This window comes from Moschus berezovskii, chromosome 3 (assembly GCF_049115385.1).
Source record: "Moschus berezovskii isolate FMDL1 chromosome 3, NW_MosBer_1.0, whole genome shotgun sequence".
Lineage (NCBI taxonomy): Eukaryota > Metazoa > Chordata > Mammalia > Artiodactyla > Moschidae > Moschus > Moschus berezovskii.
Window position 1 is genome coordinate 55,025,460 of NC_142462.1, and position 21,906 is coordinate 55,047,365.

At 45.8% G+C, this 21,906-nt stretch overlaps 1 protein-coding gene across 1 annotated transcript in view; it reads left to right on the forward strand.

Annotated features, from left to right (window-relative positions):
* CDHR3 (cadherin related family member 3) overlaps window positions 1-21,906 on the forward strand; it is a 77,544-nt gene that overhangs the window by 13,877 nt on the left and 41,761 nt on the right. The window contains exons 2-4 of the mRNA XM_055420758.2: window positions 4,087-4,289; window positions 11,115-11,280; window positions 15,163-15,260. Of these exons, the coding sequence (XP_055276733.2) occupies window positions 4,087-4,289; window positions 11,115-11,280; window positions 15,163-15,260 (467 nt within the window). The remainder of the gene's footprint in view (window positions 1-4,086; window positions 4,290-11,114; window positions 11,281-15,162; window positions 15,261-21,906) is intronic.

A 21,906-nucleotide genomic window follows, 5' to 3' on the forward strand; every position in this document is an offset into this window, starting at 1 on the left:
ATCGACCCAGATGGGAGCTCATTTTTCAGTGTCCTATCTTTTTGCCTTTTCATACTGTTCATGGGGTTCTCAAGGCAAGAAAACTAAAGTGATTTGCCATTCCCTTCTCCAGTGGACTACGTTTTCTCAGAACTCTCCACCATGACCCATCTGACTTGGGTGGCCCTACGTGGCATGGCTCATAGTTTCATTGAGTTAGACAAGGCTGTGGTCCATGTGATTAGATTGGATAGTTTTCTGTGATTGTGGTTTTCGGTCTGTCTGCCCTCTGATGGAGAAGGATAAGAGGCTTATGGAAACTTCCTGATGGGAGAGACTGTGAGGGGAAAACTGGGTCTTATTCTGATGGGTGGGGCCATGCTCAGTAAATCTTTAATCCAATTTTCTGTTGATGGGTGGAACTATGTTTCCTCTCTGCTATTTACCTGGGGCTAACAATGAGAGTCCCTTGGACTGCAAGGAGATCCAACCAGTCCATTCTAAAGGAGATCAATCCTGGGTGTTCATTGGAAGGACTGATGCTAAAGCTGAAACTCCAATACTTTGGCCACCTCATGCGAAGAGCTGACTCACTGGAAAAGACTCTGATGCTGGGAGGGATTGGGGGTGGGAGGAGAAGGGGACGACAGAGGATGAGATGGCTGGATGGCATCACCGACTCGATGGACATGAGTTTGGGTGAACTCTGGGATTTGGTGGACAGGGAGGCCGGGCGTGCTGTGATTCATGGGGTCGCAAAGAGTTCGACACGACTGAGCGATTGAATTGAACTGACCTGTGGTGGAGGTAATGAAGATAATGGTGACCTCTTTCAAAAGACCCCATGAATGTACTGCTACACTCAGTGCCCCCAACCCTGCAGCAGGCCACCACCGACCCATGCCTCCACTTGAGATGCCTTGACACTCACAGGCAAGTCTGGGTCAGTCTCTTGTGGGGTCACTGCTTCTTTCTCCTGGGTTCTGGTGCACAAGGTTCTGTATGTGACCTCGAAGAGTCTATTTCCCAGTCCTGTGTAAATTCTAGCAGCTCTATGGTGGGGTGAATGGAGACCTCGTCCGAGAGGGCTTATGCCATACCAAAGTCTGCTGCACCCAGAGCCCCTGTCCCTGTGGCGGTCCACTGCTGACGCGGACCGCCACAGGGATGCTCAGACACAGTTCTGTCTCAGTCTGTGTGGGGTCCCTGGGTCCTGGTGCGATGGTTTCTACCTCTGTCCTAACGATGGTTCTTCCTTCTGTGTGTGTCTTTGTGTCCTGTTCTTATGAGGACACTGGTTACTAGATTTGGGGCTCACCCTAATCCAGCAAGATCTCCTCTTAACTAGATAATTAGATAATAATTAGATAGATAATTATCTAGATGTAGGTAATTCCATCTACAAAGACTCTATTTGCAGATAAGGTACATTCTGAGGTTCTGGGTAGACATGAATTGGGGGAGGGGGCACTATTCAGCCCCTACAGAGGTGCTGTTATAGAAGCATGAAGATCACAACCCACTCCTCTCCTCTGTGCCAGCAAAATCCTCTAGAGTGTCAAAGAGAACATCAGTTCAGTTCAGTTCAGTCGCTCAGTCATGTCAGACTCTTTGCGACCCCATGAATCACAGCACGCCAGGCATCCCTGTCCATCACCAACTCCCGGAGTTCACTCAAACTCATGTCCATCGAGTCGGTGATGCCATCCAACCATCTCATTCTCTGTTGTCCCCTTCTCCTCCCCCCCCAATCCCTCCCAGCATCAGAGTCTTTTCCAGTGAGTCAACTTGTCGCATGAGGTGGCCAAAGTATTGGAGTTTCAGCTTTAGCATCAGTCCTTCCAATGAACACCCAGGATTGATCTCCTTTAGAGTGGACTGGTTGGATCTCCTTGCAGTCCAAGGGACTCTCAAGAGTCTTCTCCAGCACCACAGTGCAAAAGCATCAGTTCTTCGGCGATCAGCTTTCTTCACAGTCCAACTCTCACATCCATACATGACCACAGGAAAAACCATAGCCTTGACTAGACGGACCTTGGTTGGCAAAGTAATGTCTCTGCTTTTTAATATACTATCTAGGTTGGTCATAACTTTCCTCCCAAGGAGTAAGCGTCTTTTAATTTCATGGCTGCAATCAGCATCCGCAGTGATTTGGGAGCCCCCAAAAATAAAATCTGACACTGTTTCCACTGTTTCCCCATCTATTTGCCATGAAGTGATGGGCCCAGATGCCATGATCTTTGTTTTCTGAATGTTGAGCTTCAAGCCAACCTTTTCACTCTCCTCTTTCACTTTCATCAAGAGGCTTTTTAGTTCCTCTTCACTTTCTGCCATAAGGGTAGTGTCGTCTGCATATCTGAGGTTATTGATATTTCTCCCGGCAATCTAGATTCCAGCCTGTGCTTCTTCCAGCCCAGTGTTCCTCATGATGTACTCTGCATACAAGTTAAATAAGCAGGGTGACTTGATGTACTCCTTTTCCTGTTTGGACAGTCTGTTGTTCCATGTCCAGTTCTAACTGTTGCTTCCTGACCTGCATACAGGTTTCTCAAGAGGCAGGTATTCCCATCTCTTTCAGAATGTTCCACAGTTTATTGTGATCCACACAGTCAAAGGCTTTGGCATAGTCAATGAAGCAGAAATAGATGTTTTTCTGGAACTCTCTTGCTTTCTCCATGATCCAGCGGATGTTGGCAATTTGATCTCTGGTGCCTCTGCCTTTTCTAAAACCTGCTTGAACATCTGGGAGTTCATGGTTCACATATTGCTGAAGCTTGGCTTGGAGAATTTTGAGCATGACTTTACTAGCGTGTGAGATGAGTGCAATTGTGCAGTAGTTTGAGCATTCTTTGGCATTGCCTTTCTTTGGGATTGGAATGAAGACTGACCTTCTCCAGTCCTGTGGCCACTGCTGAGTTTTCCAAATTTGTTGGCATATTGAGTGCAGCACTTTCACAGCATCATCTTTCAGGATTTGAAATAGTTCAATTGGAATTCCATCACCTCCACTAGCTTTGTTCGTAGTGATGCTTTCTAAGGCCCACTTGACTTCACATTCCAAGATGTCTGGCTCTAGGTGAGTGATCATGCCATCGTGATTATCTTGGTCGTGAAGATCTTTTTTGTACAGTTCTTCTGTGTATTCTTGCCACCTCTTCTTAATATCTTCTGCTTCTGATAGGTCCATACCATTTCTGTGGTTTATCGAGCCCATCTTTGCATGAAATGTTCCCTTGGTATCTCTAATCTTCTTGAAGAGATCTCTTGTTTTTCCTATTCTATTGTTTTCCTCTATTTCTTGGCATTGATCGCTGAGGAAGGCTTTCTTATCTCTCCTTGCTATTCTTTGGAACTCTGCATTCAGATGCTTATATCCCAAAGCTTTCCTGGTAGCAAAAAATAATACATTTTCTCTGACATCATAAAATTCCCTGTCTGTAAGGCAGCACAGGGTAATTCACAGGCTTGCCCTGAGTCTCTCACTTCCTTCTCTTTGAAACAGGAGTTACTCTATTGAACACACTGTACTGATTAAGGCTCTGCATGATGCCCTCAGTATCTAATGATAACAAGTCATTGTCCAGGAGATTATACTTAGGGATATGGGGAGAGCTGGTGTGATTTTGGAGTTCTCCAGTCATGCACATTCCATTCTCAATGTTCTCTGTATCTAACACTGACACAGAGAAGGAAAATAAACTCGTGGAGGCTCCCTGGCCTTTGTAAGACAGAGGATGCTGTGGCCAGACTGGGTCCTTCAAGGGGGTGTCTATGTTCTAAGACATCACATTTCCCTCTCTGTGGCTCTCCACAAAAGCTGGGAGAAACACAAAAGGAAGCAGAGAGGTAAGAGGAAAAACACCAGCTTTATTTCCAGAATGACAGAAGCAAATTTCGCACTTGTATAGAGGTGGTTGTTTTCTTGGCTCCGAGAAGATCTCACATTCCTGTTTCCAGCTCTTGGCAAGAGTCTTCATTCTTGGGGAGTGACCGGGTTCCAGCTTCGCCCTGAGCTATGAGTTGAAACCACAAACCAAACTGCTAAGTCCTTGTTTTCAGCACAAGACTTTGTCCTCATGTCGTTTTGCATCCTTTTTATATCTTCAGGCGGACAGGCACTACACCTAATCTACTTACCCGCTATGAGCAAAGTGGCAGAGAATTCTCCACCTGAGACTTCAGTGCACATGTTTTCTGTGAAATTATCAGCATCACTGTCACCTGTGGTCCCAGGGTTCCCCCTGATCATCAACTCCAGTCCCCTCACTCGGGCCTTCAGGGTGAACTGGCTGTCAGACACCGACTTTGAGGTAAGCACTGTCTTATTCCCAAGGGAGCTGCTCACAGAGAGGGGCCCTGAAGATGGTATGGGTGGAATTCTGGATCAGTGGTCATTTCTTCCTCTTTTCCTGCTTTAATCTTCCCTCTTGTAAGATCTGGACATTCTGGTCAGGGCATTCTAGAGTCCTCTGTGCTAAGTGCCCCTGTAGCTTTTGGACCTTTTCCCCTCCATTTAATCCAGTCCAAATAAATAGTATGTTCAATTTGTTACAAATAAAAGGCTCATTTCTTATTGCCAACCACCCTCATATGATAACAGGTGTTAGAAGTGCCAATGGTAGCCGAATTCTTCGGGTGGAATAGTTTGTGTAATGATCTCCTTAGAAACCAGACCCTGATGAACTAGTACCTTATGTTTCTTCTTTTCTATGATTCTGTGATTTTTCAGCAGGAAATTTATGAGAAGATATTTCATATGGAAGAACACAACCTTAATAAAAATATAAGTCTGGATGTCTAGTCATACTGCATGAATGTTTCCTCTTGGATAATTCAGACCCAATCAATCACATTCAAGAGCTATACCACTGCGGCTCTGTTTTCCAGTTTGTCATCTGGTCTTTCCCAAATGTCACTTCTCCTTAGGCAGGATGAACCTGCTGATGGCATGTTTTCCACTGACAAACTCAAAGGCCTTCTAAGGATGTCTATAGGGTCCAGGTGTCTGGACCCTGTTGAAGTGCATTTCCTCCCATGTCTACCTCATTCCTCAGTGGGCACAGGAACCTCCTACAGTCATCATCAGCTCTGCCCCAGCTCCCACCTGCTATTGTTCTGGGTTCTAGGGGGACCCAGTGGGCCTGCTTGGTTGCCTCTCTGAGAAACATATGAGGTGTTCTTAAACCCAGCTGATGATTAGAGTCACTAAGGGGACTTTCAAAAAGTGTGCATATCTGGGCCTAAGAACATACCTGTGGAGCCCGTGGACTTGGGGGCCAGAGTCTAGCTCCGCACCCCAGGGGTGGGCCCTCTGGCATGCAAGGAGCACACATTCAGGCAACCTCCACCTTAGCAACCAGTGCACATTCCTGGGGCCCAGATGCTGTTTCTGTGACTTCCCTGCCTGTAGAACTGCTCCCTTGACATCTGGTTCATCTTCTACAGCCGCTGCTCATCTGTGCCTCTAAGCCTTGCCAAGTGTTTACACTTACAGAGCACACAGTATATGCTGGACACTGCAGAAAGGACTTGACATGCACTGTTTTGTAATATTCACAACAATCCAATGATTTTATTTGTGTGATTGTCCCCTTTGTACAGATAGGGGAAATGAGGAAAAATTTAGTAGAGGTGAAATAACTTGCCCTGTGTTGCACAGCTATTGCTGTGCTGACACTGGAAAGCAGGCAGTCTGGCTTTAGAGATCTCACTATTTTTTTTTAAACCGCTCTATTGAGATATAATACACATAGCATGTAATTCACCCATTGAAAGTGCACAGTTCAGTGGTTTTTACTCTATTCACAGACTGTCACCACAATCCAGTTTTAGAATATTTTCATCCCCCCAAAATGAAACCCCAAACCCATTAGTAGTCACTCCCCTGTCTCCTATCCCCCCAGGCCCTGGTAACCACTAACCTACTTTCTGTCTTAATGGATTTGCCCATCCTGGTCCCTTCATATGAATTGAATCATATTGTATTTATTTTTTTAATGACTGGCTTCTTTCACTTAAGCATAAAGTTTCAAAGGGCACACATGTTGTAGTATGGATCAGTACTTCATTCCCTTTAAATGGCTGAATGATACTCCACTATATGGATATACCACATTTTGTCTATTTGTTCATCAGTTGACAGATGTTTGGGTTATTTCCACTTGAGAACCCTCATTCTCAGCCTCTTGCAATCTATTGCCTTTAATGATGAGGATGACCAAACTATTTCAGATTGGCAGAGGTTTTAAAGCACATTCACATCCTGATCTCTTGTTACTACTAACACTGATATTATCACTATTAAAATTGTAAATCCCTATTTTATAAATAAGATCTCAGTGAGACAGCAAGGTTAATTGATCTGTCCGATATCACAGAGCCAGAAAGCATGAAATAAGAACTCGACTCAAGTCTTCCCACTCCCAGTCTCAGGCTCTGTCCCCTCTAATTGCCACGCACAGCTATTACTGTTTGGATAAGCATCCAAATCTTTCACTACCGTATCTCCCCTCCCCACATTCCATGTGATTCAAACAGGACTGTCGGTCAAGGAGGAATTCCATCCTGTTCCTGACCTCTACAAATGGAGAATTTCTTAGCCACTGCACTGATCTGGGCTCACATGTTCAGCATTTGGTCCCAATCCTGGTGCCCTCCTGGCACCACAGCCTGCAGTTACCCAGGACCTTTTGTCGGTACTAGGATGGGCCACAGGTTCACACATTCTTAACGACTGGTTGCTTCTCCCCAGAAACGACCCAATATCATCAACCATCCCCTTCAGGAAGATCCTATTCTCCAACCCAAACTGCTCACAAGGGCTGTTCCTACAGAACATGACGATGCCATCTCCGTGGCAGAACCTGACTCCTCCTGGACACTATGCAGGGTCACTTAGCCATGAGGTTCTGGGGTCTCCAGCCCAGAGGTCTGTCACTCTTGGCCTTGGGACTCAGCCATGCAGGACTTCCTAAGGGTGACCTCCCGTCATGCCAGAGGCCAGGCCACCCTGCTTTTGGACACAGCTGCTGAGACTCTGGGGGTGAGGAGGATTAATGATGGAGGTATGTGAGGGGTATGAGGAGGATTAATGATGACAGTGACAACTCACATTTGCGGAACACTTAACGTATGTCAGGAATTCCCCTAAACATTTCTGGGACTTCACTCATGTAATCCTCATAACAACACTATGAATGCTGTGCTATTATTATTTGCATGTTAAAGGTGGGGAAACTGAGGCATAGAGAAGTTGGGCAACTTGCCCAAGTTCATATAGCTAACTGGTGGCAGACTTCAGATTTGAGATCAGGCAGGCTGGCCCCAAGAACCCCTGTTCATCACTCCCACGCTGCACTGCCTCATTATTGCCCAGCAAGAGGGATGCCTGAGGCTCATCGCTGGGGTTTCCTCCTGGAGCAGCACTAAGAAGGAAAGCTCCTAGGAGTCAGGGAGGTATGACAGCCGAGCTGCTACAGCAGGCACTCTCTGAGGCCACGTGGCAGCCATGGCTGCTCACCTGCCATTAGCACACCTCTGAGCTTGATCAATCAAGATTGCTGAGAGAAATATCAATAACCTCAGATATGCAGATGACACTACCCTTATGGCAGAAAGTGAAGAGGAACTAAAAAGCCTCTTGATGAAAGTGAAAGAGGAGAGTGAAAAGGTTGGCTTGAAGCTCAACATTCAGAAAACAAAGATCATGGCATCTGGGCCCATCACTTCATGGCAAATAGATGGGGAAACAGTGGAAACAGTGTCAGATTTTATTTTTGGGGCTCCAAAATCACTGCAGATGCTGATTGCAGCCATGAAATTAAAAGACGCTTACTCCTTGGGAGGAAAGTTATGACCAACCTAGACAGTATATTAAAAAGCAGAGACATTACTTTGCCAACCAAGGTCCGTCTAGTCAAGGCTATGGTTTTTCCTGTGGTCATGTATGGATGTGAGAGTTGGACTGTGAAGAAAGCTGATCGCCGAAGAACTGATGCTTTTGCACTGTGGTGCTGAGAGTCCCTTGGACTGCAAGGAGAGCCAACCAGTCCATTCTAAAGGAGATCAATCCTGGGTGTTCATTGGAAGGACTGATGCTAAAGCTGAAACTGCAATACTTTGGCCACCTCATGCGAAGAGTTGACTCACTGGAAAAGACTCTGATGCTGGGAAAGGTTGGGGGCAGGAGGAGACGGGAACAACAGAGAATGAGATGGCTGGATGGCATCACCGACTCTGTGGACATGAGTTTGAGTGAACTACGGGAGTTGGTGATGGACAGTGAGGCCTGGCGTGCTGTGATTCATGGGGTCGCGGAGAGTCGCACACGACTGAGCGACTGAACTGAACTGAACTGAGCTTGATACCCCTTCGTCCTCATATGCTGTCGTGAGAACTGTGAACACTTCAGATTTGCTCAGTCTTGTCCAAAACAACTTCAAACCTAAAACCAAACTTACCGTCTTTTACCAAAACTCTGCAGCTAGATTGCCCACCATCAAAGAGGCTCCATCAGGGAATTCCCTGGTGGTCCAGTGGCTAAGACTCCATGCTCAATGCAGGGAGCATGGGTTTGATCCCTGAGCAGGAAATTAGACCCCACATGTTGCAATGAAGAGTTCGCATGCTGCAATTAAAGATTACACATAGAGCAATTAAAGATCTCACGCACCACAACTAAGGCCTGGCACAGGCAAATAAATACTTTTCTTAAAGGGTGGGGAGGGTGCTCCACCACTCTCAGTCATGACTCTTGGAATTCTCTCTCCTCCCTGCCCTGGTCTCCTGATGCATGAAACAGGGGAAGTTTTCCCAACCTACAACCTAGTTGTTGTGATGATTAAATAAAATACTCCACAAGACGGCTTGGCAAGAGCCTGTCGCATGAGCATCTAATTCAAGCTGGTGTTAGTCACTCAGTCATGTCTGACTCTTTGCAATCCATGGACTGCAGCCCACCAGGCTCCTCTGTCTCTGGAATTCTCCAGGCAAGGATACTGAAGTATGTAGCCATTCCCTTCTCCAGAAGAGGAAACTTAGCAGAGGATGGTTTTGATCCATCGACCTCTGGGTTATGGGCCCAGCACGCTCCTGCTGCACTACTCTGCTAACAAACAAACAACCAAGGCATTTCCTTTGGTCCAGAATCAAACCAGCAACTTAAGGATGTCCACATCTATCAAGCCTACAGTCCTCTGCTCTACCTGCTGAGCTATCGAAGGATGCTGATAAAGACAACAACAAAAGCAAATTTTCCATGTATTGGCAGCAACCCAGTTCCTCTGGTTCTAAGAGACAACATCTGAGACCCTTACTTGACTGTTCTATTTCCTTCCTCTAGGATGACTGAGCCAGTCCCAAGGAGAAGGGCTGTCAATAGGGAACACTATGGTGAAGGGTCTGGAAGCATGGGACTCAGAAGAGGGCTCCAGGCTTAGCTGGAAGCTAGGGGGTAAGTCAGGAAGCAGAGTAGATAGCTGTGATGGGGGATCAGCTCTGATGGCCACCAATTCACTGAACAGTTTTCAACATCCAATGACAATAAAAGGCAGCATTTGCTGGGTGCTCACTCAGTCTCAGACAGTGATCTAAGGAACCCATGGATTAGCTTGTGGAATCCTCACAACAACCCTAGGAAGCAGATGCCATCAGTATTCCCACTTTACAGCTAGGGAAACTGAGGCACAGCAAAGTTAAGCCATGGGAAGGCTGGGCTTTCAAGCCAGTCTGGCTCCAGGTCTAAGCTCTTGACCTCCGTGTTATACTGCCTCTCACTGCCCATGTGCCAAGCAGAGAGGCAGGTTATCTCTGCTTGTGTGGAGCCTAGGCTGACCCTGCTTGTGGATGGTGACGGGAGTACTGCGGTGTCTCTTTCAACCCTCCTCCCTTTGTGCTCCCTCCAGAGCATGGGTTCATTCACATCCGTGACCATCCTTTCCTCTCATAATCAATCCAGATTTATGCAAAGTCAAACATGATGCCCACTACCTCCTCCATGAAGTCCTCCTTGACTAAACACATCTCACAATGAATGTTATCTCCCTGACTTTCCACAGTACCCTGATCTAGCTCTTTGTTTTCATATCTTGTATTATATTCCAGCTGTTTAACTAGGGTGAGACTTATTTACCTAATGACAGTCATGTGGAAATGAAATCAGGGAAAAGTCAAGTAATGTTCCCAAGGTCACATGGAAGTCCAGTGATGGAAACTGGATTGGAGCTAAGTGTTTTTCTCAACAGAGAATACTGAAGGTCTCCTTGCCTTGCCCCAGTTGCACTAATAACCGAAAGGTTATTAATTGAGACATAATTAAGACATAGATGAAATTTAGTCCTTGACATGCAAAGGGCTCTGGGCTTTATTGGAACTCCACAGCTAAGCTGGTGGCAGGGATGTGCATGTTGATGTGAGGGGTCACAGACTGGCCTCCAGGTAACCTCAGCAGGGCCCTCGCACTACGCACCACCGAGGTTCCTGCTGGCCACAGACTAGATTCCAGTGATGTTTCTGGCCCTGGTTCTTGGTGCCCTTCCCACATCTCCAAAACACTTGTACAGAGCACACATTTCCGACAGTGGGAGAATGTGTGGAAATACACCCCCAAACCCAAAGAGGTTACTGATATGAATAAATATCATTTCTTATTTCTGCAGATTCATCCTTCTCCTCTTATTTAGTCTTAGATATGGCCTTGGAAAATTAGAAGGGAGAAATGAGTGAAGAGGCAACTTAACAGTTATCCCAGGGAAGTGAGGCATCTTACTCTTAAAGAAGAGAAAATCAAACTGTATACAGGGTAGCTAAGGGACTTGCCTAGGAGCCTACCCCAAATAGTGACAGGCTTTAAAGCTTTCATGCTTTCCATCTCCAGTAGATGGAACCAGGATATCTCCTGAATGTTTGTCTTCCTGTGAAGAGCAGCTTCACACACAGGAGTCCTTTCAGTGCAGTGTCATGGGGTTTATGTAGAAAGGACTCAGGCAAAACAACCCATTCCCCTCACAGTGAGGGAAAGATGGTTTTCAGGATGCTGGTTGCCTCCTTGCTAGTTAATATCTGCTTGCAAAATGTATACACAGAAAATAGATCTTTTCTTAACACATGGTTACTATGACTTCTGCATTTGCTTTTAGGTTGTCACCACTGGGATGGAACAATTAGATTTTGAAGCAGGACCACACATATTTGACTTGCAGATTTATGTGAAGGATGACGTGGCTGTCACTGACCTGCAGGTCCTGACGGTCCAGGTGACAGATGTGAATGAGCCGCCTGAGTTTCAGGGCAACTTGGCAAAAGGTGAGACACACTGGGGTGTGCGATGCAGTCCAGACAGCGGCATCAGGCAGGACCCTGGGGGATGGAGAAAAACAGAAGAGTAAATAAACAAACAGCTGTTTCTCTAGAAAAGGCAGCTGCTTAATGAACAGGGAATAAATGAAATGTCCTCCAATCCAGGACTCCCAATAATAACACCCAATAATTTACAAAGCCCTAGCCATCCGTGTCTTGGGCCTTTCCTGATCCTGGGGAGGGAGCTGGAGCTCAGGGACCACAAGTGGATCATGCTGGAGGAATCTGGGCTGAGACCGTTTCAGGCTCAGCACTGGGTACCGGCCGCTGACTTCCATGGTTCATCCTCCTCATGGATGATGACGCCTCCAGGGGACTGTGTATCTGGGATCTGCTATAGAGTAGACACAGTATAGTGGACTGGAGCATAAGATAACTTCCTGTGTCATCTCCCCTAAACTCTTGACTTCAAAGACCATGTATACACTGACAACTCCCAAGTCCATTGTTAATTTTGTTTGTTTTTCAGTTTTTTTTTCCAGTCATGTTTATTAACCTATCAACATTATATTTTATACAAATTATCTTGAGGTCTTCTCATAGGAATCTGCTTTAGTATAGCATGTTAATAATAAAATTAAGTAAGATGGCTAAACTTCAACCTAGCATTCTATTATCCTCTGGACAAAGCAAGCTAGAAACTCAATCACATTACACACATGTAAGAGTTGCGCTCCAAGATAACCAGGAAGCTGCTACACCAGCTTCTCCCTTGAACTCTTGACTCAGATAGAAACTGTCTTACCCAGCATCTCCACTTGGATGTCTAATTGGTATCTGTGATGATGTGATTTATAGTAAGAAATATATATTTGGTCTTCTTTCCCTCCTGACACAGAAATCCTAAAACTCTTGGCATTTCCTAAGTGATGAGAATGATAAAGGTGTCTTTTGTTACATTAATGAGGTAACTTTTGGACCCCACTTAAGGATGGGGGCTGCCCACCAAGGGAAACAACTATGTGATTAGAGGGCTGAACAGTGGAGAGGGGTAAGCTGGAGATGAAGTTAAACTGAGATCAGTCAGCAGTGGCCAATGATTTCATAGCGGCCTATGCAATGAAGCCTCCATAAAAGCCCAAAAGGGGTTCGGAGAGCTTGGTGAATATGTGGAACCTGGGGAGAGTGGGTGCCCAGAGAGGGCGTGGAAACTCTCTGCCCCTTTCCTACATTGTGCCCTATGCAGCTCTTTCATCTGTCTGATCCTGACTTATATCCTTTCATAACAAATCAACCGGAGAAGGCAATGGCAAGCCACTCCAGTACTCTTGCCTGGAAAATCCCACGGATGGAGGAGCCTGGTAGGCTGCAGTCCATGGGGTCGCTAAGGGTCGGACACGACTGAGCGACTTCACTTTCACTTTTCACTTTCACACATTGGAGAAGGAAATGGCAACCCACTCCAGTGTTCTTGCCTGAAGAATCCCAGGGACAGGGGAGCCTGGTGGGTTTCCATCTATGGGGTCACACAGAGTCGGACACGACTGAAGTGACTTAGCAGCAGCAGCAGCAGCAACAAATCAACAATCTAGTAAGTAAATGTTTCCTTGAGTTCACTAGAGCACACCCCTCTAGCAAATTATTCCAACCTGAGGAGGGGACTGTGGGAATCTTCAATCTAGATCCGGTTGGTCAGAAGCAGAGGGGCCCACCTAGGCCTGTGATTGGCATCTGAAGGGGCAGGGACTGTCTTGTAGGATGGAGCTCCGCACCCGTGAAGTCTGATACTATCTCTGGGTAGACAGTGTCCAAATGAGTTGGACTGTGGGACACCCAACCAGTTTTAAAGAATTGCCTGGTGGTGTGGGAAGCCCCCCCCCCCACTCCACCACACACTGGAACTGGTGCTGGAATCCAAACTATAATGTGCCCCCAGACCACTTGACTCCCATTCCATCTCCCTCTCCACCATCATTTGTTATTTTTGTTTAGCAGCTAAGTTGTGTTCAACTCTCTGGGACCTCATGGACTGTAGCCCACCAGGCTGCCTCTGTCCATGGGATTGTCTAGGCAAGAATACTGGAGTGGGTAGCCATTTCTACCCCAGGGGATCTTCCAACTCAGGGATCGAACCCAAGTCTCCTGCTTGGCAGATAGGTTCTTTACCATCTGAGCCACCTGGGAAGCCCCCCTTTCTACCATCTCTGCCCAAATCTGCTTCTCTCATCTTCCCTATTTCAGTTAATGGCAACTCCATCCTTCTAGTTTTTCAGCCCAAACGTCACAGTTATCCTTGACACCCCTCTGTCTTTCACACCCAACATCAAGTCCATTAGGAAATCCCACCAGGTTCTAAGCCTATGCAAAACCCAGCCCCTCCCCAGCAACTCCACCATGGCTCACCTGGGTCATGGCAGTGCTCACCTAACTGGCTTCCCTGCCCTGCAGCCAGAGGGATCCTATTAAACACCGAGAGTCAGAGTCTCCTTAAGGCCCCAGAAGATCTGATGAGCCCCTACCAATCCCCATCTCCTCTCCCACACATCTCCTCTCCCACCTATGTACACTCCGCACTGGCATCTTTGCATCTACTGTTTCATCTGCTCCTTCCCCTTCTTCTCTATGTCTCCTCCTTTAAGAATCTTGACGCTAAGTCAGTGAACCTTCCAGAAGCCCTCTATTTAACATGGCAATCCAACTCACCATGCTCCTTTCCCTGATTCTTCCCCATAAGATTGCTTACTAACATTCATATATTTTATTCATTTTTTGTTATTGAATTGTGATTCTATTCTTTACCAGCTGAGACAACCCTACAGCTCCTCTAATCCTGTTTCCCTGTTTGTAAAGTAGAGATAATTATTACAACATCTACTTTATAGGGCTGTTATGAAGATGAAAGGAGAAAATATATAAGCCCTCAGCACAGTGTCTCCAAATGAATGAGTTAATGTTAAAATTCTTAGTCACGTCTCAGAAAGGTTCTCAGAAAGAAGACACTGGAGCAGAGCATGGCAGCCCCTCAGGTGGGGCTGGCAGTGCCCAGTGACCCTGCCGCCCTCCTGCTGCCTGCCAAGAACTCTGAAGTAGATGACATCCGTTTCCGGTCCTTTCTCCTGAGAACCTGTAGCCCTCTCTCTCCCTTTTCACATCTTCTCTGTGTTTCACTATGAGGCCTCTCATTTCAGCGACTTTCTGCTGAGATGCTAAGTGCACTTGAGGGGTAACCTGGGTTCAGTTTAAGAGGAAAGGACACACGAAAGTAGATCTGGAACGGGAGCAGCCTCACACTGGAAATTCCCACCTGCGGTACTTTCCACTTCTCTACCCTTATTACTTCCTTCCCCCTAGTCACCCCTCTGCCTGGGAGATACACAAAGACTTGCCACCAGCTTGGCCAACCCTGCTGCTGCTGCTAAGTTGCTTCAGTCGTGTCTGACTCTGTGCGACCCCATAGACGGAAGCCCACCAGGCTCCCCCGTCCCTGGGATTCTCCAGGCAAGAACACTGGAGTGGGTTGCCATTTCCTTCTCCAATGCATGAACGTGAAAGTGAAGTCGCTCAGTCGTGTTGGACTCCTCGTGATCCCATGGACTGTAACCTACCAGGCTCCTCCATCCATGGGATTTTTCAGGCAAGAGTACTGGAGTGGGTTGCCATTGCCTTCTCCATGGCCAACGCTAGCTCTTTATTAATCCCTACAAATGGATCCACCCCTACAAACTGGCTGGTTGTCTTACTCACAGTCTTTATTATAGCTGTCTTCTTTCCCACAACACCAATATATGCTTGGCTCCCTTTGACTGTGAATGGCTGTCCTGGTTTTGGAATTCCTCCTTTGCTTTATCTAATAAAATGTTTCTTATTCCCCTTTGGACACTGGTACAGGTCTAGACCTCTACATAGTGGAAGGAACAAAGCCTGGATTCGTTTACCAGGTGGAGGCCTTCGATCCAGAAGACACAAGTCAAAACCTACCCCTAAATGTAAGTTTCCTTATTAAATGGAAAAGCAGCTTTTCTGTCTGGCCTTTGACACAGGAGCCTGGAGTCTCAGTGGGGGGGGGGGGGGGTGGGTGGAATGGGAGGAAAGTGCTGCTCAGGCACAGAGCATCGGGGAGGCTAGAATAGGTGAGGGGTCTCTGGAGACAGACATCCCATATTGGATCCATGGTTCTGTGTGGTTTTGGACAAGTTCTTAACCTCTCTGAGCTTCAATTTCTCCATCTGTAAAATGGAAGAATAATAGAATAACACGTACCACAGTAAGGAGATTATTAGTATTAGATAATGCACGGAAAGTCACTTAGCCTGATATATCGAAATTGCTCAGCATTTTTAAATTCCAAGGTAATAAAAAAAAGCAGCTATATTATCCTAAAAATAAACATGAAATGTATACCTTAAAAGCAGGCAATAACACTTCCTTTTCAAGAGATGAAGCCAAACTGCTTGGAGCCAGTTTTAAAAGAAAATTCTAAGAGAATCCCAGGAATTCCAAAGTAAAGGAGGACTTCCATAGAGGAAAGCAGGAGACCGAGTCCTGATGCGTTGCCTCACTGCCTCGCGGCTCAGTCTGAGACAGCTGATCTCCACCTTTTAATCAGATTCCTTAAGGGGTCTGCCAATGGAGCCCTTCTAACTCCACACCCTCAGGCCAAGAGGCTTCTAAGTTTATTGCTGAGCAAAGATGCCTCAGCTCCCAGTTCTGCCCACCAGCAGGGCCTTGTGTACCCACTGCAGCCAGGCAGCCCAGGCTGGAGAGGACAAAACCAAAGCTAATGCCACCTGACTAAACTTGGAAGACCTGCCTTACAGAGAAGCAAATACTTGAAATATGGCCCCTGGGGAACTGGCAATACAAGGAGGCTGTTCTGCATTCGCTGCATGATTTACAGCTTCAGCAAGACTACTTTCTCTAACAGAAGAAGAGAGCTTTGGGAGTGAACACAGGTCTGATAGAATATGGTTCTACAGGGTTTGCAACAAAGCTGTTTTAAGGTTATCAGTTTGTTATCATTAGAAGACAATCCTTCTGCCAAAAAAACAACCAACCAACCCAATCATTCATCCAAGATTCTATTTGCATGAATAAGTGATTAATATTCAAATTCTTAATGGGTTCCTACTATGTGTTAAGAGCAATACTAGGTGCTGTAATGCATACTTATTAATAACACACTTGATATATAAGTTACAAATGTGTTTGTCCGAAAGACAAAACAGAAAATTTAACCACGGGGGTGAATATGGGATTAGTTTTCTTCCATAAAGGAAGACCAGAGGCAGGCATGCAAGCAGTCCAGGGCTGGCACAGCTGCCACCCTTAGAAATCTAGCTTCTTCTTATTTTTCTGCTGTTCTATCCAGTGCATGCTGGCTTTGTTCTCTTTTTGTTTACCTCCTTGTTACTATATGGCTGCTGTACCTCCAGGCTTTACCTCTAAGTTCCAGGCAGGAAGAAAAAAAAAAAAAAACGAAAGCAGGAAGGGATACAGGGTAAACAGGGCAGGCCAACTTAATTTGTCCCTTTTTTGGGTGGAAAAACCAAGACCCTCCTGGAAACCCTACCCAGAGATTTTCTGCTTACTTCTCACTGACCAGACCCATGTCCTATGCAACTGTTGCTTGGTAGTGACTGGGGGAAAAGGGGTTTTTGAATAGAGATTAAGTTAGCAATCTACCTCACTTTTACATTTGGTTCATCTCAATATTTACCAAGAATCCACTATGTGCCAGGCTTCCTATTAGCTGCTCTGGAGACAAAGATGGATAAGATACATCTTTGTACCTCAAGAATTTTATAGTCTAGGTGGGAGACATTCATACACATAAGAAATAATGATAATTCAATAAAATTATTACTATAAAGTTTGTACAAGAGACAGTGGGGGCCAAAGTGGAAGGAATCTCAGCCGTGAAGAAAAATATTTATTTTTAAATCTCCATTTTTAAAATATATCTTCCCAAAATTAGTCAGAGGAACAAGGTCATGGCCCCCTCAAATGCATGTCCTAAGTCAGGTCATTACCCTTTTAGATGAAGGAAAGTAGCCCAGGTTGGGAGCAAATAAAACAGGTGTGTGCATGCTAAGTCACTTTAGTCATGTCTGACTCTCTGTGACCCTATGAACTGTATACTGCCAGGCTCCTCTGTCATGGGATTCTTGAGGCAAGAATACTGGAGTAGGTTGCCATGGCCTCCTTCAGGGGATCTTCCCAACCCAGGGATTGAACCCGAGTCTCCTATATTATAGGCAGATTTTTTTTTTTTTTAACCACTGAGCCACTGTGGAAGCCCAATACAATGGGTATTGCTCCCTTAAAAGAAAATGTAATGCCATCCAAAGATTTCAGAGAGCAGTTGCAGAGGCTTAGAACAGGGTGGCTGCAACTGTGGCTTCTACAGTGAGTTTAGGATTGTTTGGGGATGGGGCACTGCAGAAGAAATTGTTAATGAAGTATTTAACACCTGTGCTGGGACTAGCAGCTGCACGGAAAGTCACAGCCAGCCTGCAGGAGCCCTGAACACAATCTAGAAGGAAACTCTCTCAGACTAGCAAAAGGTAATAACAGTCTAGGAAGTAATATGCCGTGACCTTTGTACACAGACATTTTATTCTGGCCGCTTGAGGGTACTAAATGACATATTTTGCTTCCTACAAGGAGAAAGGAGATGGGTTAATTTCCTATTGACCAAACCTGTGCTTCTCAACCTTGGCAGTAAATTGAAACCACCAGAGGAAAACTTTGAAAAGCACAGAGATCTGGGTCCCACCCCTGAGGAGTCTGATGTGACTGATCTCGGGTGTAGCCCCAGGCATGGGGTTTTCTAACCCTGACCCTCCACCCTGAGTGAGCTCTTGCAAACCCAGGGTTAAGAACCGCTGCTTTTTTTTTTTTCAATTGAAATATAGTTGATGTACAATAGTATATGTTACAGGTGTCCAATATAGTGAATCATAATTTGTAAAGGTTATACTCCATTTAGAGGTATTATAAAATATCAGCTGTATTCCCTGTGTTGTACAATGCATCCTTGTAGCTTATTTAATATCTAATAGCTGTACCTCTTAAGTCCCTCCCCCATATTGCCCCTCCCCTTTCCTCTTCCACTGGTAACCACTAGTTTGTTCTCTGTGTCTGTGGGTCTGCTTATTTTTTGTTATACTCATTAGTTTGTTGTGTTTTTTTGATTCCACATATATGTGATATCATCCAATATGAATCTTTCTCTCCGACCTATTTCACCACTTTAAGATACTATTTCCCACACTTCCCAGGTCTCTCCCTTGGAGTTTTGGACTCAATGGGTCTGGGATGGGCCTGGGAATCTGCATATTTGCCAGATACCTTGTGTGACTGGTCTGGTCAAAAAGGCTGGCAACAATGAGTATTTCTGAGACAGTGTTTCCAGCCCTACATGCGGACATACTTAGGATGCTTCAAAAAATGCAGATTCCCAGCCTCTGTTGGAATGCTGAATTGGAACACAAACTTCCCAGGTGATTTTGATGCCCTCTGCCCTTTGAGAATCACTGGCCTGAGTAAACAAGCACAGACTTAAAGAAAACACCAACGCATGTGCAGGAAGCCACCTGGGCTTGGTGTATAACTTTCATCTTACCTGGTGGGTTCCATTATCCAGGAGTCCTTGCTGGTGGCAGCAACTAGAGGAGGAAGGATGAATAAAAACCTAGTTCTAGGGCAGCTCCAGAACCCCCAACCCCAAGGGTGGATGGAGATTTATAACAAATCTCCACCCTTAGCGAACTTAATGAAGTGAAACTGTGTCAGTCACAGACTGTAAAATTGAGGCTAATAGAAAAACCACTGTATTTGCTCCCTTCCTTTTGTTTATTTATTTTTAAATTTTAAATTTATTTTTATTTTTAATTAATTTTGTCTATGGGGTCACACAGAGTCGGACACGACTGAAGTGACTCAGCAGCAGCAGCAGCAGCAGAGTTGCTTTACAGTGTTGTGTTAGTTTCTATTGTTAAGCAAAATGAGTCAGCCATACATCCACACTGGAGAAGGAAATGGCAACCCACTCCAGTACTCTTGCCTGGAAAAACCCATGGACAGTGAAGCCTGGTAGGCTATACAGTCTGTGGGGTCACAAAGAGTCGGACACGACTGAGTGACTTCACTATACATACACATATATCCTCTCTTTTCTGGATTTCCTTCCCATTTAGGTCACCATAGCACATTAAGAAGAGTTCCCTGGGCTATACAGTAGGTTCTCACTAGGTATCCATTTTATACATAGTATCAATAGTGTATATATGTCAGTCCCAATCACTGAAGCATTTAGCATCCACGCATATCAACCCCAATCTCCCAATTCCTCCCACACCACCTCTCCCCCTTGGCATCCAGACATTTACTCTCTACATCTGGACCTCTGTTTCTGCTTTGCAAATCAGGCTTCCCAGGTGGCTCAGTGGTAAAGAATCCACCTGCCAATGCAGGAGATGCAAAAGATGTGGGTTTGATCCCTGGGTTGGGAAGATCCTCTGGAGGAGGAAATGGCAAACCACTCCGGTATTCTTGCCTGGATAATATCATGGACAGAGGAGCCTGGCAGGCTATAGTCCATGGGGTCACAAAGAGCTGGACACTACTGAGCATGCACACACATACCATTTTTCTAAATTCCACATATATGTATTAATATATGTTTGTTTTTCCTCTTTCTGATTTCAATCTGTGTAACACTCTATAGAGAAGTGAAGTTGCTCAGTCATGTCTGACTCTTTGTGATCCCATGGACTGTAGCCTGCCAGGCTCCTCCGTCCATGGGATTTTCCAGGCTAGAGTACTGGAGTGGGTTGCCATTTCCTTCTCCAGGGGATCTTCCTGATCCAGGGATTGAACCTGGGTCTTCCGCATTGTAGGCAGACGCTTTACCCTCTGAGCCACCAGGGAAGCCCTGTAACACTCTATAGGTGGATCCATATCTCTGCAAATAACCCAATTTCGTTGTTTTTTCTAGCTAAGTACTATTCCCCTGTACCACATCTTCTTTATCCTTTGTGTTATTCTTTGTTGATGGATGTTTAGGTTGCTTCCATGTCCTGGCTATTGGAAATAGTGCTGCAGTGAACATGGAGGTGCACGTGTGTTTTTGAATTATGGTTTTCTCTGGGAATAGGCCTAGTAGAGGGACTGCTGGGTCATATGGTGGTTCTTGCTCCCTCTGTTTTAAAGAAAGTTTTAAAGTATATGGTTGCACATTGTTTGGACCGTCACTGCCCAATAGAGCTGGACTGTGAGCCAGAAATGAGTGCTATGTGTTTAAATGTTCTAGTAGCCCAATGAAAAAGGTGAAATAATACAAGTGAAATTCATTTTAGCATAGTTGACCCAATATATCCAAACTATTATCCTTTCAACATATAACCAACATAAAAATGATTCATGAGATATTTCACACCCTTCTTTCATAGTATGTCTTCAGACTCGTGTATTTTAAACTTACAGCTCATTTTCTTTGGACCAAACACAGTGCAAATGCTGTGTGATCACAGGTGCCTGTGGTTGGTGGCTTCTGTGCTGGATGGTGTGGCTGAGACCTAGTACTTGCTCCCCTGTCCATGCACCTTCTATGTTGTGATGGGTGCAAGTGGAGCAGGCTCAGAGGCAAGCATCAGGACACAAAGACATGCAGAATGGTCCCTATGTGGATAATTATATTCATTGGCATTTCTTCCTGCCCTTTCTCCACCTCCTGAAGGAGGCTCTATGGGCCCCACTCCCTCCCACCCAACTCCCACACTCCCCGCCCCCTGCTGCTTGGAAATGGCCACCGTGACTGCAGCAAAGCCTCCTCAGAGACTCAAAGAACGTTAATCAGTTTCACAGCTGGAGGCAAAGTGATCTAGTGCAGCAATTCCTCCATTAAGGGGCTTTCTCTTGGCCTTTCCATTAGGGAAGGACTTCTACATAAAGTGAAATGTGCTTTGTCTTCACCAGGGCAGACAAAGGATGAAATCAAAAGAACCATAACCTTGCTACCAGCTAGGCTACTGGGAGAGGCAACAGGGCAGGCAGTTCTCGCTCCACTTCCATCTCGCTCATGGCTCTGAAAAGTGGTAGCAACTTTTCTCAGATGCCTGTCGGTGCCACTGGATGGGACTTTTAAGATGTCTTGAGCAGCATTCTATTTCCTGATGAGGGAAGGAACTGAGGCCCTTGCCGGGGCCAGGTAATGCCAGTGAGAACGAAGGGATCCTGCTCATCCCCTTCTAACCCCGTTCTGGCAAACTGTCCTTGGTGTCCTGCCCCTTTCTTTCCTGAGTGATAGCTCCCTTCCTGTTCATTCAGGGACATCCACCCCCACAACAGGTGCACACACACACACACATCCCATTTCCTGCCCCCCAGGCATCTGCCTAACTCAGAAGTCACCACCGGAAGTCTCTGCAAAATGCTTTACACCCCAGATTCTTGTGGACCGCTCAAGAAAGGAAAAAGCTGTGCTACTGGATAATTCCTACTCCAAATACACCACCACTGATGACCATTCATACATCAGGAGAGATACTTCCTTGAAGAGAAGGGGATTGTTGTCCTTATGATTAGTGAAGCCTGAATCAAAGAACAGGACCCAGGGCTGATTAGGGAAAA